General features: G+C 35.9%; 1 protein-coding gene across 1 annotated transcript in view; it reads left to right on the forward strand.

The window, feature by feature from the left end:
* The window catches only part of LOC131077568 (uncharacterized), a 36,663-nt gene extending 20,622 nt beyond the window's left edge, over positions 1-16,041 (forward strand). Inside the window, exons 2-3 of the mRNA XM_058015098.2 lie at positions 12,765-12,845; positions 15,250-16,041. Of these exons, the coding sequence (XP_057871081.2) occupies positions 12,765-12,845; positions 15,250-15,692 (524 nt within the window). The 3' untranslated portion in view covers positions 15,693-16,041. The remainder of the gene's footprint in view (positions 1-12,764; positions 12,846-15,249) is intronic.
* The last annotated feature ends 572 nt before the right edge of the window (positions 16,042-16,613 follow it).

The raw sequence follows: 16,613 nt of genomic DNA on the forward strand, positions 1-16,613 counted from the left end.
GCATGATTTTGGACACACACCGGACCTCCTTTCTGTGGCGTGATTTGAAACTTTGCAGACTTGGGGTTGATAATAGCTTCAAATTGCAAAGTCCTCATTCTCTCCTACTGCGCGCCCAGACCAGACTATGGGGGTCCCCTGTCCAAGACGGGGATGGGGTGCAAAATGCACAACAGTATAGACATAGTCAAGTTTTGTATTTGCAGATTGAAGATCTTAATAAGATCACTGTATTAGACATATAATTTATATGAGAAGTTTAAAAGATGCAGCAATCTCCTTGTCTAAAGGTTATCATATGATGATAACTTCAGAGTATAAAGGTAGCAGTGACTCGAGGGAATATAATGAGGAAATGGTAATCATGACATGTCCTTCCTGTAAAGATCACTATAAAGCATCTGATGCTGGAACCTGTAGAGAATGCTATGGAGAGGCAAGTGAACATATTGACATGCTTGATGAACATAGATAATAATATAAAGTTATGCTTGATGAACGTATTGACATTGCTCTTGAAGTTAAAGATGGTTCCAAGATAAAACCTCACAAAATTGTGTTGGATCTGTTGCTGCTAAAGTGCAAACTGTTGAATCAGATGTAGAACCACTCCAACATATACAGATTCATGGCAGTGCTAAGGCAAACTATAAGTAGCATCAAAGTAATAGTGATTAAAATGATTTTAATCTAAAGAACAGTTAAAACATTTGTTGATATTGACAACAATTATATGCTTATAGCCAACCCATGAATAGGCACTTGGGGCAATTATTATAGACAGTAAGGAAGAAGAAAATATGATTGATTAAGGGCAGCGATTGAGAAGAAAATATGATAAGCCGACTGCAAACAAAGGCGCTGCAGATTCAGGTTAAAGCCAACTACGTAATGGTCAAGTTGACTTAATAACATGGCTGACTAGTTTAATAGCGACTGACTTGCTATTGATTTAATATGCTATTAAGAAACAAATCATTATAATTAAGGTATGATCATACAAGTAATCTGTCCAACTCATTTAGATTAGTTACCACTTTTTGTAAAACAAATCAACAATTTTTAAAGGCTGACTTATTCATGAATGTGCAATTAATAGTTAAAAGGTGCAATTTCCTTAATAAAGGGTGATTTCATAATACATGTTTTTAAAGGCAACGATTTAGATAAAAAATTGTTGTTTATTCTTTTGAGGAGGTGTGTTTCATTTAAATAGAAAGATGTCTTTTCAATTTGAAAGGGAATGTCTATAAGAAGTAAAGATATAAATAGAGATTAGAAATGGACTTTGAAAGGGTGTGTAGAGTGTGTGAATGAAAAGAAGTCAGATCAAGCACATACACCAGTCATAAAGAGAGCATTTTATGACTCGAGGAGAAACAGATAAGGAGTTTATTGCAGATTTTGAAAGAGGTGTTAACGGTCATCTAGTGACAGATTCATCATCAGATTATAGAAGACTTTATAGCAGATTTTGTGGAAGACAATATAGCAGATTTGTGGAAGAGATTTATAGTAAAATTATGGATCCATCATCTGTTGAATAAGCAACATTTATAAGGTGGAAATTTGAATGAGGGGTTGATGCCTTTAGTGGATAAGCATTCGGAAATTGAATGAGGGGTTAGTACCTCTAAATTTGTAAAGGAATTATTATATAAAGTAAGTAATTTGCTGTGGTGTTCTCCCGTAAGAGTTTCCACATAAATATTGTGTTATTGTGTTCTTTGCATATGTATGATTGTTGTAATTGTGATTGATAAAGTTCAAATTGATAAAAGTTTTATTGTTGTACTGATTCGCCCCCCTACCCTCTTAGTATAACCATGTGCTTAATAGGAACCCCTCCAATCAAATTTTTTGGGACCCTATGTGATTTTGGATAGTAAACTAACATTAAAGCCATATCAAGTGAATTTGTGTTAGGTAGAGATATTACTAACCAACCATTAATACAAAGTGTCATAAAAAATTTCATTATCACACTAGGTAGTGTTGTGACCATTTCACACATCGCCCCATTGCAAATGGGGACCCTTGCTTTTTGCTTTCTAGGGTTTGTTTTCTAGGTCTTTTAGGGTTTTGTTAGTTGGCCTTTGCATTTTGAGTGTTGCCAAGGGGATCACCTGGATAGCAGGTTCTGCTTGAGTTAGGTCAAGTTGGTGAGTGATGAAGTCTGGAATGTCCTGAAATTTGGTTAAGTCTGGAATGTCCTGATCCTGAAATTTGACTAAGTCTGGAAATTGAAAAAACCTCCAAAAACTAGATTTTGCAATATAACTCCTGGAGGCCTGAAACCACTTTCAAACATCCTGAAAGTATATATGGAATATAACTTAAAGTATAAGTGACATTTCCACTTAAATGTTATATTCCATAAAATTATCTTGACAGAGAGTTCAAAAAGTCAAATTTTGCTCCTGACCCTCAGAGAAGGCCCACAGCGAGAAATCTTATAAGGGTCATTGCTAGCCTTATTTGGTCGACTTAAGATGTCAAAGGCATGGTGAATGATAGAATGAGCATAATGAAGTATCCAGACTTGATCAAAGATGATAAATTGAAGGAGTTTTGCCCAGGAAAGGAGAAGTTGCTCCTGACCCTCAGAGAGGGTCCACAGCGATTTTCTTTGTATGCACGTTTTTGGACCTTTCTTGGACATGATTTTTTTCATAGCAAGGAACAAGGTAACATCTCCCTTGGCAAAGTGATTTTTAGATGAAAAGTGAGGCATTTTGGTCCAGGTAGCAAAAATTGCTACGGACCCTCAGAGAGGGCCCACAGCGAGATTTTCAAATATACATTATTCTTGCAAGATCAAAGTGATTTTATGATTGGAAGGGATGAAGGAAAGCATGTTCTATCTGTTGAATATAATTTGGAGGATCAACACAAAAAGAAATCAACCCAAAATAAAAAAATCGCTCCTAACCCTCACTGAAGGCCCACAGCGAAAAATCGCTCCGGACCCTCAGAGAGGGCCCACAGCGAGAAACTTAAAATGGGAATTTTTCATCCAAGTTTGAGGAAAGCTAAGGTTAGGCATGAGTTTGAAATGATGTTTGAAAAGCCTTGAAATGAAAAGGAATCATTGAGAATCAAAATTTTGAAGGCAATTACAAAAATCGCTCCGGACCCTCAGAGAGGGCCCATAGCGATTTTCCAGTTTTCTCTCCTTTGTTTGAAGAATTGAGATAACAACTTGCTTGGACAGGAGGAGAATGTGATGTGTTATGCCTTGGAGGTGATTTGAAGATTAAAAGATAAAGGAATTTGCCCAAAACCAAAAAATCGCTCCTGACCCTCACTGAAGGCCCACAGCGAGATTTTCAAAAAATGCATGTTTTCTTCAAAATGGTGCTAAGGCAAGGTTAGGACAAGGAGAAGAGACCTCCAAAAGCGTGATGAATATTATTTTGCCTTTGAAACTTGATGATTTTGGTCAGAAAATGAAAAATCGCTCCTGACCCTCAGTGAAGGCCCACAGCGAAAAATCGCTTCGGACTCTCAGAGAAGGCCCAGAGCGAAATTATTGAAAATCCTCATTTTACCTTGCAACAACAAAGCGAATTTGGATGGAGTAGATAAAGGAAGGATGTTGCTTAATGACGAATGAAGTTTTAATGAAAAATGATGAAGAATCAAGCCTAAATTGCAAAAATCGCTACGGACCCTCAGAGAGGGCCCACAGCGAGAAACTTCAAAATCACGCCTTTTCTCCAAAATTGGATTGAGCTAAGTTTGCAATTCAGTGAAAGGACCTAGTTGAAATGTCTTGAAGAAATTTTGGAGGTAGAAAAGTGCTAAATTTGAGTAAGAAATGAAAAAATCGCTCCTGACCCTCAGAGAGGGTCCAGGGCGAAATCCTCAGGAAGTTTCATTAAGCCTTGTTTTAAAATTAATATTCTCCAAATTGCATTAGATCGCCAAAATTGCTAATTTTGAGGCATTTGAAAAAATTAAAATTAAATTGGCATTAAATAAAAGACATTTTGGCATTTAATAAATTGATTTTAGGCCTTAAAAAATTGAACTTTTATTGTGAAGGCATTAAAAATAAATTTTTATTATATTAAAATTAAATATAAAGCACTTAAGGCCTTATTTTCATTTATTTTGCCAAGTCGGCCCCCCTTTTTTGGAACTTTGTTTATTTTTTAACCTCTTTTTGCCAAGTCGGCCTAGAGGGAGAAAAGGGGTGAGCGCTTTATATATTGGAGGTGTTTTTTCACAATTCAAATCATTCAATCATTGCTTTAAGATCGAATTTGGAGTGCTAATTGGAGGTGCGAAATCTGGTTTGCTTGGAGCGAATTTATTTCAAGTGTTGAAGACTAGAAGGAAGTGAAGTTGATTCTTTTGAAGACTAAAGGAGGCGCATTTTATCCAAGGGAGAACTTTGATCTACATTTTGCCTAGCAAAATCCATTTTTTTGCATCATTTCTTAGAGTTTAATACTCAAGAGGAGGTATGGCAAAATCATCTTGACACCCTTGTTTAAGGTTTGATTTTTGGACATTTGTTTTAGAAAAGTCTAAGTATTGCATGGTTAATTAGGAAATGATAACTCAAGATTTATCATGGAGTTTCCTAATTAAAATCTTAAATATTCCTTTCTACTCTATATTTCTACGCTTCAAGATATATTACTAATTTTGAAATGTTGTGTAGGTGTCAAGATGGCGACTCCAAAGGCAGGAGCATCTACAAGTCGGCAGGTTCTCATCAAGGACGATCAAGCAAGGATAAGAGCGACCTCCTCCAGTCTAGCATTGACAAAGACGACCTTCTTCGGACTAACATCATCAGGAATGACTTCTTCCAATCCAGCATTCCAAGGCGAGGTACATAATCATCCTGCACATCAAAGACAAAAGAAGTTAGAGCAAGGGTTTGTTGAAGGAGCAGATAGTTCCAGAAGAGTTAATTAAAGCTAGCTTCTCAGCAACGTCAAGTTGAATATCCACCAAATTACGAGTTTCAAACGAGGTGGCATCCTAGTCATCACTCCTCCAATTAGATTGGTCCACCTCAGCATGTCCAGATTCAATGTACCTAACTCATGGGAGGTGGCACAAACTTCAATGTACCTACCCCAGCTATCTATTGGTCGAATTTTCCAGAGAAGACATGTGTCCTAAGGATGTAATTTTATCATTGGTCAAGCATTAAATGTTATGTAATGGTTGTAACAAACCCTAATTAGGGTTTTCATTGTTGAATCTTGGCCATTGATCTCATATTCATCTGAGCCATCGAATTGTATTGTGGGCACTATATAAGCCCCGACTCTTCATTTTGTAAAGGCAGTTGGAAGCAGTTAGAGAGGAATAGAAGATAGAGAGTCAGTAGTTAGAATAGTGAACTAGTTAGTTGATAGAATAGCAATTAGAGTAGAGTAGAGAGAGAAGGCAAAGATTGTTGCCAAGATGTTGTTGTAAAAGACTTGTAAAACTTCATTGAAGAAATGGTGAAATTTATGGGTCGATTCAACAATTTGCATGGTCTCTATACTTCTCATATTTGATTTCATGTTATTAGATGAGTGGAAGAAATGTGCTTGATTGATGGTGAAATTCGTATATCCATACTACTAGCAGTTTGTTGATTACAGACTTGCCTTGTGTAGTCAACTGGAATCATTCAGCTTAAGCTTAACTTCAATTGTCGCTTCTTCATTGATATGCATCAGCCTGATGGTGTCTATGCCTGCAACGATGATTTGAACATCATAAAGCTTTCCTTCGAAGATCGCACTAACCTTGTAGAGATGGTCCTGGGATGTCAAAACAAGACTTAGTTAGAATTTCATCAAAGATCATTCATTGCTCTTACATTCTTAGTATCAGAATTAGATCCTTTCCTCGCCCTCGTCCTTTTTCCCTTTTTTTCAAATCTAAGCTAGTAAAATCCTGTGTTCCAGCGATATTCAAAGCAAATCAGACGTTCAGTCATCAAGTGTAAGTCCCCTTGTGATTCCAGCAAATCACATCATACCACAGAGAGCTTATCCACACGTAGAGATCCTACAACGAAGAACCTTGAAGTCACCCTGATCGATCCTTTTCGCGATATCTTCAGCATTCAAAGGCTTTATTCAAGAGAGGATAAGGTACCTTTGGGTATTTTATTGTGTGTTTGGCTGTGTACAAAAAACACGTCAACGGGTAGTCATCTTGATATTTGTTTAGAAAGGTGTTGGAGCTCTTTTACAATCATTCACATGGAATCCTTTTTTTGGTCCAGCACATACTTTCCACTAGAGGAAAATTCCGTTTCCAAATGGCAATACCTACATTCCAAGAAAATAATGTAGAATGCCATGTTATCATATTCAAAATCTTCTTTAGAATTATGTTTAGTTGTTTTTTGCAAGTCATCGTTCACATATTTTTTTGATTATTATTCGTTCAGATAGTTTCAGTGAACTTTTTATTTATTTACACATCCCTCCAATCAAGATTTTTGGGATCCTATGTGATTTTGGATCATAAACTAACATTATAAGCCATATTAGTTGAATTTGTGTTAGGTAGAAAATATTACTAACCAACCATTAGTTCAAAACGTCCTCAGATTTTTCTTTAACACAAAAGGTAGTCAATGTGATCTCTATTAGTATTAGTTGTTTGCAGCAAGATCATATATTTTGATAACTTCTCAAGTGTAGAGTATCATGAATATTGTAATTGAAGTTTATGCTCAATTGGGAAGATTTTCCCCTAATACATTGTTTGATCAGACCTATCTAAAGACTAATTCTAATTGTAAATACATCAGAATACCCCTACAATAGTTTAGAATAGACATCCCTCTAATCAAGCTTTTTGGGATCCTATATGATTTTGGATTAGTAAACTAACATTATAAGCCATATCATGTAATTTCCCCAAATTATAAATACCCAAATTTGCCATCATTCTTAATTGAAACACCGTAGGGTTTAGAGATACCTTTCACTTTGATTGAATCCATGAAAATAAGTTAGGAAATACTCATAGTCATAATTCATAAGATAGATCTATTAATTAGAAAGTTACAAAAATATATATTGACATATGGATCTAATTATAAGATTGCTTAAATCATATTTGAGAAGGCTCAACCATAGAAGGGTGACTCGATAGGGTGCCTTGATAGGGTGCCCTAGGGACTTTCTACACTAGGCCCAAGGGTGGACCTTATCCCCCTTGGCCTCATGTGGCCTGTGCCATCCATATGAGGTGGAATACCTAGTGAGGTGTCCTATAACCGTTCCCCTCAATCTGCCACCCCTATCCTACTTATCATGTTTGAGCTTACCTATTACATTCATTCACCATGATAGGGAGTATGAGGGGCACTCACGATAGGGTGCCCTGGAAGTCTATCCTTTCTAGGCCCAAAGGCAGTACCCTTTGTACTCCTTTGGCCTCATGGGACTCCCCAGTCATATACCATGAGTTGGTGTACCTAGATGATAACCCCGACACCGTTCCCCTACTTGTAATTCCCTCTCCCTCTATCATGGCTGGAAACACTCAGAATATATGGAAATATATATATTTTACATGAAGTAATCTGCAGAGTATATTAGTTTGATTTACATTTACTATGATGTCAACAGTGCATGATCAATCATAAAGATGCAGAAATAGTCATATAGACATTGATATGCAGAAACACATATACAACATTGTCACAGCACTTAATGATTTGCACAGAAAGTCCATACCACACTACAAAAATCAGACGCACTGCCTGAGAATTTGTGTCTTAAAATATATCAGATTCTTAATGCCTTTGATGCCTTCTCTTGCGCATTAGAATGGCTTCTTATACACCTTCCCTGCTGGAGGATTATGCCCTTTCCCTGAGGTTATGTCATCTGTGAAGAGGGATCTTCCTAACATTAAATGCTGCTCTTTCATAATCCATGTTTAATCTTATTGAACCAATTCACTTAGTAGGTGTGAATTGATTAATAATTTGTGAACAAGATCGTTGCACTTTTTATTATTAAGAAAACCTGATATGTGTTAGGTGCTTGCAAACCCGATGTGTTGGTTCGATTCTATGAAATTGTGTTGGTTCAATTCTATGAAATTGTGATGTCTTACTGCATAGACAATTTCATTGCGTACTATTGGCTCACTGATTAAGGTTATGAATTCAGGGGCATGGCATATCAATTGAATTTGTATTAGGTAGAGAATATTACTAACTAACCATAAGTTCAAAGTGTTGTCAGATTTTTCATTATTACAAAAGCTAGTCTACTCGATCTCTATTTGGAAAGTTGTCGGAGCTGTTATACAATCATCCACATTGAATCTTTTTTTGGGTCCAGTGCATACTTTTCATCAGAGGAAAATTTATTTCCAAATGGCAATGCCAAAATTCCAAGAAAATGATGCAGAATACCAAGTCTATCATATCAACATTTTTCTTTAGGTTTCATTTTAGAGCATGAATACATTTTTTCTTTAGATTTAATTTTAATAGTTGTCTTTAGCACGACCTCACATATTTTATATTTTCGTCTATGTTCCACCAAGTTTTCGGGACACGGGCATGTGATTTGTTGATGACAGGGGATGCCAAAGGGGATTTCTTTATATATATATATATATATACATTATAGAATCATTTATCGTATTGACATATACATAATAAAGTCCTTAAAACAGTACTTAATGTTATCAAATGTTGGATGCATTCTTGTGGATAGTTAGTCTATATATTTTCATTGTTCAAAGGATTTACTGTTTACAGTGTCAGACTTGAGTAAACTTCCTTGAGCTGCCCCTATCCCCAAGGCATCCCTGATATGGGGGCACAGGCAGAAAATCCTGGTCTCCGCGTATCATAGATTATTATTGATATAAAGAGTTTTAGTGAACTTTTTACTTTGTTTTCTTAAAGTTACAGTATTAAACTTCTTAAGCACATGGTCTTTCAACTACAAGAAATTAACCCAAATGCACATAAAACAATTGCTAATAAAATTGAATAAATTTCTTAAACATGCTTGAAATAAGGGAAAGGAATTGTTATTTTCAATCATGAAATTGGGCTTTCCATTAATGCTTAATTGTAAAATAAAATATAAGAAGGAAACTCCATTTTTCTACAAATCCAAGAAAAAACTAAATCTAACCCCGTCACCTTGAACCAGCAACATCTATCAATAAACAAAATATAACAAGAAACCTAATACCAATATCATCCCACAGAAGACAAAGATTGGCTGATTGACTCCTTTACTTGTCCACAACTGCAGGAAATTGGCATGTTCTCACCTGCATGCACTCCAATAGAAATACAACTGCCTTCTCTCCCAAGGTCATTCTTGTCTTTTTGCTTCTCATAACCTTTGATTTCTACCCTTGGTGAGTGTACTAGCCCCTTCCAAGATAAGTAAGGAAGCATGAAGATGATTGAAACACCTTAACTATCCTTGTTGTGAATGACCTGGAGACTATTCCAACTAAGCATGAGACTTAAGAGACTTCGGCATTTTCTAATGAATTTTTCTTAACAAATTTGAGATACTGGTCAGAAATGAGAACGTGTTCTTCAGATGCCTATTAGAAACAATATCACCATAAAGGGAATCACTTTCCTTCTCTCCTTGTATTGTGAACTTCATGTTTTGAAATCTTCTCGCTTGCGCTCAACCACAAACAAAACAGCCTAGAGAACTATGCCAAAGAAGTAGTTGAAACTTCGCCTCCAAACTATCTTCTAGGTTCAATTAAAAACCCTTCCATATGTGCCACACTAGACAAGAGTGTAGACGCAAATTAATAACACTAGAATCACTATTAATCCTTTCCCTTACATCCTTGTGCAAAATCCTTCAAAGGTGAAAAATGGATTATCAAATCCATATGCATGTGGTTGAAAAAGCCTTATCTATGGAGCTTGTGCCAATGGATACGAAATTAGAAAAACGTTTCCATCACTAGAAGTCATTAGGAAGGCTGTCCTCGCAATAGTCTTGGAGGTAGATCTTCATGGGTGGACGATCTTTCCCTAACAAAGGTTGAGAAAGCTGATTCATCTAGACTCGATAGTGAACGCTCATATTTCCTTCCCTCAAACAATTGACACATAATACTTGCTCCAACATTCCATAAAGAGTGCAAAGCTTTCATATTTCATTGTTCAGTTTACAGTTTGCAATAGAATGCCTGATTAGACCTAGAATGATAATTTGTGAGTCTCTTTCTATCAAGTGACAACAATTTGATGAAATAACTTCACCCTTTCTGACAGTGCCTCCAATTCCAATACACTATATGTTTTGGTCCCATGAAGTAAGAACTACCATAACTAAATTAGTCGACTGCATCTCTTAAAAGGAAGTCAGCACTAATAGGGCCCTGATTAACCTAGATGGACCATCAAAATTCAGCTCCACAAACTCCTTTGTGAACTTCTTCCAAGAAAACAAAAAACATATGTGCTTTTTCTCAATCACTCCAAGAATAGAAGACAAGAAATAAACACTATTAATGTCAACAAATGATTAAGAATAGATCAAAGGCTTTGGCATGTACAGTTGCATTACTGAAGTAATATTCACTAAGGGCTGTAGACCTAAAGCAAACACAACAGAGCAAAGAAGTAGACAAGTAGGGGTAATCCTAAAATGGTAACCCCAAAACAGGAACATGCCTAATTTGTTTGTTGACTTCTCTAAGTGGTGGGCAAATGAAGAGAAGACTTGTCAATCAAGTTGAGAAGCAAAGTTCATCAAGTGTCCATACTTGGTCACATATTCGAGAAGTCAATGATATTATCATTCACTGTGTGAGTACCAATGTAGTATTTGAGAATGCTTATTAAGGGGAATCCAGTGTTAATTGGATAATCTTAAGAGCTAGTTGATTCCCCTGAGAACCTCCTCTAACACTCAAGGCCAAAGAATTGTTGGTGGTAGATAATAAATTGGGTATCTCAGTTTGTCTCAGAGACTTATGCTGTGAGAGTTAACTTTACACATGTAGGTCACTTAATGAGAGTGGTATTACTAATGCATGTAGGCTTTATACAAGGTATAAGGTACCGAAATAGGAAAAAATAGCCTAGAGCGGTACCACATGTTGGTAACTTAATTTAGGAGAGGGATGTCCCTTAGCATTGATTTATATTTGTTAGGAAACAGCTAGTTTAGTCATCCTGTTTAAGCAGAGTTTTTGTGGCTCAAAATGGTCCCACAGAGAGAAATGAAGACGTGTGGAAATATGTTGCTTTTGTTTGCAGATAGAGAGGTCAAACCTTGATTCTTTCTGTAGATAATGGAAATGCCTAAAAGATTGTTGATTTTCATCTCACACATGAGAGAATTTTATCAAGTATGTGTGCTTGTGGTTAACTTCTCATGCATGAAATAAGTCAAATTCCCTGAAATCTGACCATGATGATGAAGGTTGGTCATTAGATAAGGCCCATATTAATTCACACATATCCTAATTTGAACCCCAAGTTGGCACTCATGGTTATGTAAATCCCATAGGCATAATAAATAGTCCCATAGGAACATACCAAGTGTTCAATCTCCAGGTCTCTCTCCTGCATGTCATATTGAAATGTATTGAAAATATGAAGAATGCCCTAAAACTTAAAACTTAAAAGGTATTGAAGTGCATATGAATGTGTAGCTTTCCAACATTTCAAAAAAGAGCTCAATTGGATTTTGGATGTGAAAGTTATGACCTTTGGAAGATTAAGTAGAAACCTTTGACTCCCAAATGAGTTTGAAATTGAATATGAATATATATTGCCCTAAATGTATGAAATTTTCAGCAAGGAAAATGAACCATTTTAAAAAAGAAAAGATTTGTAAATCGTAGGCAGATTTCACAATTCAACCATATATGCCCCATAGAGTAAGATTCTCCTAAATTGATATTAAGGGTTTCACTCCCATTCCCTTAAGAATTTGATAATGGTATATAACAGGAATGAAGTGATGTTGCTTAACTCAAATGACGGAAATGAGATACTTTAAAATGAAGAGAAGAACATGAATAAATATGGTGATGCCTTTTCACTAAACTTTTGTATGTCTATAAAGATATGAGAAGACCAGAGAGAAACCCCTGGTGCCGCTAGGTAATAGGGGGTACCATTAGGCCCACAAAAGGAAAACTGTGAATTGAAAGGATCAAATAATGATAGATTGAATTGGATGAAATGGTGAGAGGAACGCCCTCTATTTATACATTGTTCCTATGCATGATAAAGTGCTAGGGTGATTGAGTCATTGCACATATATCGAAATAATATAATGTTAGACTTACTGATGTAGGTCACTTAATTAGAGTGGTGTTGCTAATTCGTGTAGGCCCTATACAAGGTACAAGGTATCAAAATAAGATAAAAGATAGCCAAAGGTGCACCACATATTGGTAATTCAATGACACCCACAGCACAAGTCAAGACTTCAATCTCCAACATTTTGCCCATTCATCTAATATTCCAAATATTTTGAATCACCCTTTTCAAACATCAATCAAAATGATTTCCGGTGACAGCAATAAAGACGGAAAACTCCAAGGGCATTTATTGTAGAAGCCATGGCAATTTAAACTACCAAATTTGTTAGATATTTCTTTAATATGGCTACGATAGATGTCTATCAAGAATGCTTTTATTTTAAAAGAATCTACCCATGCTCTAGTGTTCTAAAACTAATGTTCATTCTATTTTCTCCTTATAGACATGGAGCAAAAGATAAACATCTAATTTGTTTCTGGATGATTGGTGATTGCAGGTATTGCTGTTGCGTATTCTGCTCCACAAAGACATGGGTGCTTAAAGATTGTGGAAAATAATTACTGTGCATCGAAGCGGGGTGAGTTTCTCTAAAACACAAACATTGATTAGTCCAAATGGTTAGTTTGTACAATAGTGAGGATGTATGAATCTCAAGGCATAACAAGTTAATTGTTAGCTGCTGCTTATTACGAGGAAAATGAACCTCTACCATAATAAATCCAGTGTTACACTATTCTTACTTTGTATTGCCTTAAATAATGCAACTGAACCTCATTGGAATATTTCCCCGTATTATACTAAATCATTTGTTATAGCATTATTAACTTTTCATTTATTTAAGGATTTGGATTAAACATCACACTTTTTTGATGTTCTAAATTGAAAATTTACTGCAGTATAAAAATCTAAGGTCCAAATATGTATAATGCTCTGACTGCCAATAAGTATAAGGTATTCTGAAACTGATTCGAACATGTTTTGGATACACTAGTTAAATGTTACTGGGTTGAGCTTCTTCCTTTTTGCAGAAAGAGGGTCCAATGAGCATAGCTGAATTTAAATTGTAGATTTCATGATGTTGTCTATTGTCGTGAAATTACAGATGAAGTTAGGTACAAATATCCTCTGAATATGGCACAGATAAAGACTTGAATGAGGAGAAATTGATGTGATTGTGTAGTAACTTGCTGGCGTTTGGGATCAAATAGTAATTTATGGCGTGTTCTCTTCAAGGAGGGAGGAGTCATTCTTCAGAGTAGTAGTAACAAGATATCAAGCTAGGAAAGTGCCTTGGTGAACAAGACACAATATCTTTAAACAGAATTATATGATTCTAATTCAAAATATCTAAGACTTGTCAACATGGATAGGGTACTGAATCTCAAATTTTAGGACCTACTGAAATCCTATTTCTATTTATATCTTATCTGGTAAAATAAATGCTTCAGTTGCTGTGGAGACCATCAGATAATTGAAACTCATGGGTGCTAGGAAGTTGGCTTGCACAATGTTAGCTTTTGATGGGAAAAAACAAAACTAAAACATCTTTAGGCAGAAGTTTTTTTTAACTCAACAAGGTAAATACTAAAATGTGATGACAATATAATTGTGAATTTGAGCTTACAATTAGGTATGCTGTAGATTCTTCCTTAACATGTGACTTTTATGTTAGAAATAGATATATGCTCAGTTAAGTGTATAGCTATATGTGCAAGTCATTTAATGTATTCACTTTTAAAAGTGCAAGAAATGTCCAATATTGGTTAAAGGCCTTAGCAGTCAGACATTCTGATCCTATACTGACATGGAGCCATGTCATTAAGTGTCTGAATCAAATTCTACCATTGTGGTCTTTTACCTGGCTGTAAAGTATATCACCATTTTGCAATTCATGATGCATCCTTGTTTGCATCTAGATATCTTTAACATATTTGCAACTTAAATACAAGTTAGTTGCATTAATGTACATAAAGCAAAATGAACATGGTCAAATCCTTGGTGAGAGGCTCCTGAGATATCACTTTACAGATGCTGTAATCAAAGACTCAGAAGAGTACTAGGCAACTCTCAGTGGCCAACACTACACATGCCGAGATATCCCGTAAACAGCTCTGATTTTTGCTGTCTTCCCAGATATCCATTTAACAGCTCTGATGTGTGTGTGTGTGTGTGTGTGTGTGAGAGAGAGAGAGAGAGAGAGAGAGAGAGAGAGAGAGAGAGAGAGAAATTGCCTGAGATTTTGGGTGAAGTGTATCTATGGCACCTTGGATTAGAAGGAATGGGGTGTCATGTTCAAATGACAGCACGAGTTCTGTCTTTTGGCCTATGTTGTCATGTTAGTTCCTATTTGTTGCTATGGCCTGAATGCTTTTTGTGAATGAATGAAACTGCTCCTAGCAATAGAGCTATAGAATTTGCTGTTTGTGACATACAATTTCTTGGCACTCCTGAGGAGTTCCCTGTCATAATTTTGTAATAAATTAAACTAAAATACTTATTGGTATGTATATTCCTAAAAATATCAATTATGTGCAGTTGCATTTCCCAGGTTCAACAAACGTTGAGCAGCTAAACCACTTATAAATTTTTGGAGCAACTTACGGTATCTAATAATATCTTAGAATTCAATGATTCAAGAACAAAATTTGCTGTCTTGCTTGTGATAAATGTGTGTCAAACAGCATGAAAATTATGGAATCTTGAAGTCAAAATAAAGTTTTTAATGTTTTTTTGAAGTACACTAAGGTACAGATATTTTACTGTTGAATTTGAAGTTCATTTGGTTACAATTGTTTCTGTTGAATTTCACATGGAGATTTTAACAGCAATGCAATTCCTACGTATTATTGTTTGCTCTTTATTTTTAGTATTTTTATGGGAGAACTTTTTTGTTAATGTCTTCAAATAGCCTGTTCATAATGAGCCTTACTGTTTAAGTTCAGGTATACTATTCATTGTTTGACTTTTGCCTCTTTGTGTAGGTGGTGTCCGCTGTCTTGCAACTCTTAATGTTTCCTTTGCAGCAGTATTTGTTCTTCTTGCACTGTTTCTGGGTTCGACTATCCTTACTCTTGAAAGCGATTGCTCTGTTACATTATTCTGGTGCTATGAAGTTGTCTGCTGGGGCCTTGTAGTTATATTTGCAGGGACTGCATTTTTCTTAAGACGCAAGGCAGCAGTTATTCTTGATGAGGGTGAATATTACGGTAGTCACACTGTTGGGCTTGAGATGCTAGAGGCTGCTCCACAGCTACCACAAGCGGAGATAGAGAAACGTGTCAATGCAGGATTCAGTTCTTGGATGGGATCGTCATTTCTTTCTTCAGATGAAGAGGATGGACCCCATATAAATGGCCTAGATGACATATGGGAAGATGATGATGCTTATAGCATGCCAACAAACACAAGGACAACATTACCCTAGTTTGAAGGATGCAAATGCTTTTTAGGCTTTACACAAGTTTTGATCTCTGTGATTATTCTGGCCAATGAAAGATTCTTTTCTAAATGAGAAAATTTGTATGGAAGCCAGTCGGTGTTTGCATTGAAGCTCTTGTATATTCATTCTAATCTTGTTAACAAAATTTGAACTGAATGACTTCATTATTAGGTTTTTCATGAATATAGCTGAAACTTGTGGAAAGTACAAGTTTAGACACCCGTGCTCTCAATTGAGGCCACGTGTAGTAGATGAAGAGACAAGAAATAATATTGATTGAACTTAACTGTATGGTAACAAAGAGACATGAAGCAATTTCTGCTGTGTATGTGCATATTCAATGTAAATACGAAAGATGACTTTAAGAGTTAAAATTGACCAAAGGCAACTAAATGTCTGGTATGTATCCTAATGCCTGGAATGCAAACAAAGGCGTGGACTGGGTAAAGGATTATTTTGCAGTATATATACATAGCATCAACAAACAGATGTAAATGTAAAATCATAATCCTGAAATACAATGCTATTGTTAGAAAATGGTTCCGAATACAAACAAAACACTTTTGTTTCTAATCTAAAGGCAGAGGCAAAGGCTGGGCAACTTGAGGAAGTGGTGTGGAGATGATGAGAGTATTGGGATTAAGATTAGATTTTATAATTAGGTGGTATACATTTTTAAGGATTGCTGCCTATCACTTAATGATCTGATAATTGCAATATTTAGCAAAGGGGAAAAACCGAAAAAGCTTAACAGGACTCTGCATTGGAATTGCAGAATTGTTTTCGCACCTGCCAAAAAGAGAGATTTCACCAGGGCTCTAGTGTGTTTAGAAGTATTATGCTTTGTAACTCTGGCCATGCTGGTGGTGTTGAATTTTTTCGTGCTAAAATTTTTCAACTTAAATC

Source organism: Cryptomeria japonica, chromosome 6, assembly GCF_030272615.1.
Source record: "Cryptomeria japonica chromosome 6, Sugi_1.0, whole genome shotgun sequence".
Taxonomy (NCBI): Eukaryota; Viridiplantae; Streptophyta; class Pinopsida; order Cupressales; family Cupressaceae; genus Cryptomeria; species Cryptomeria japonica.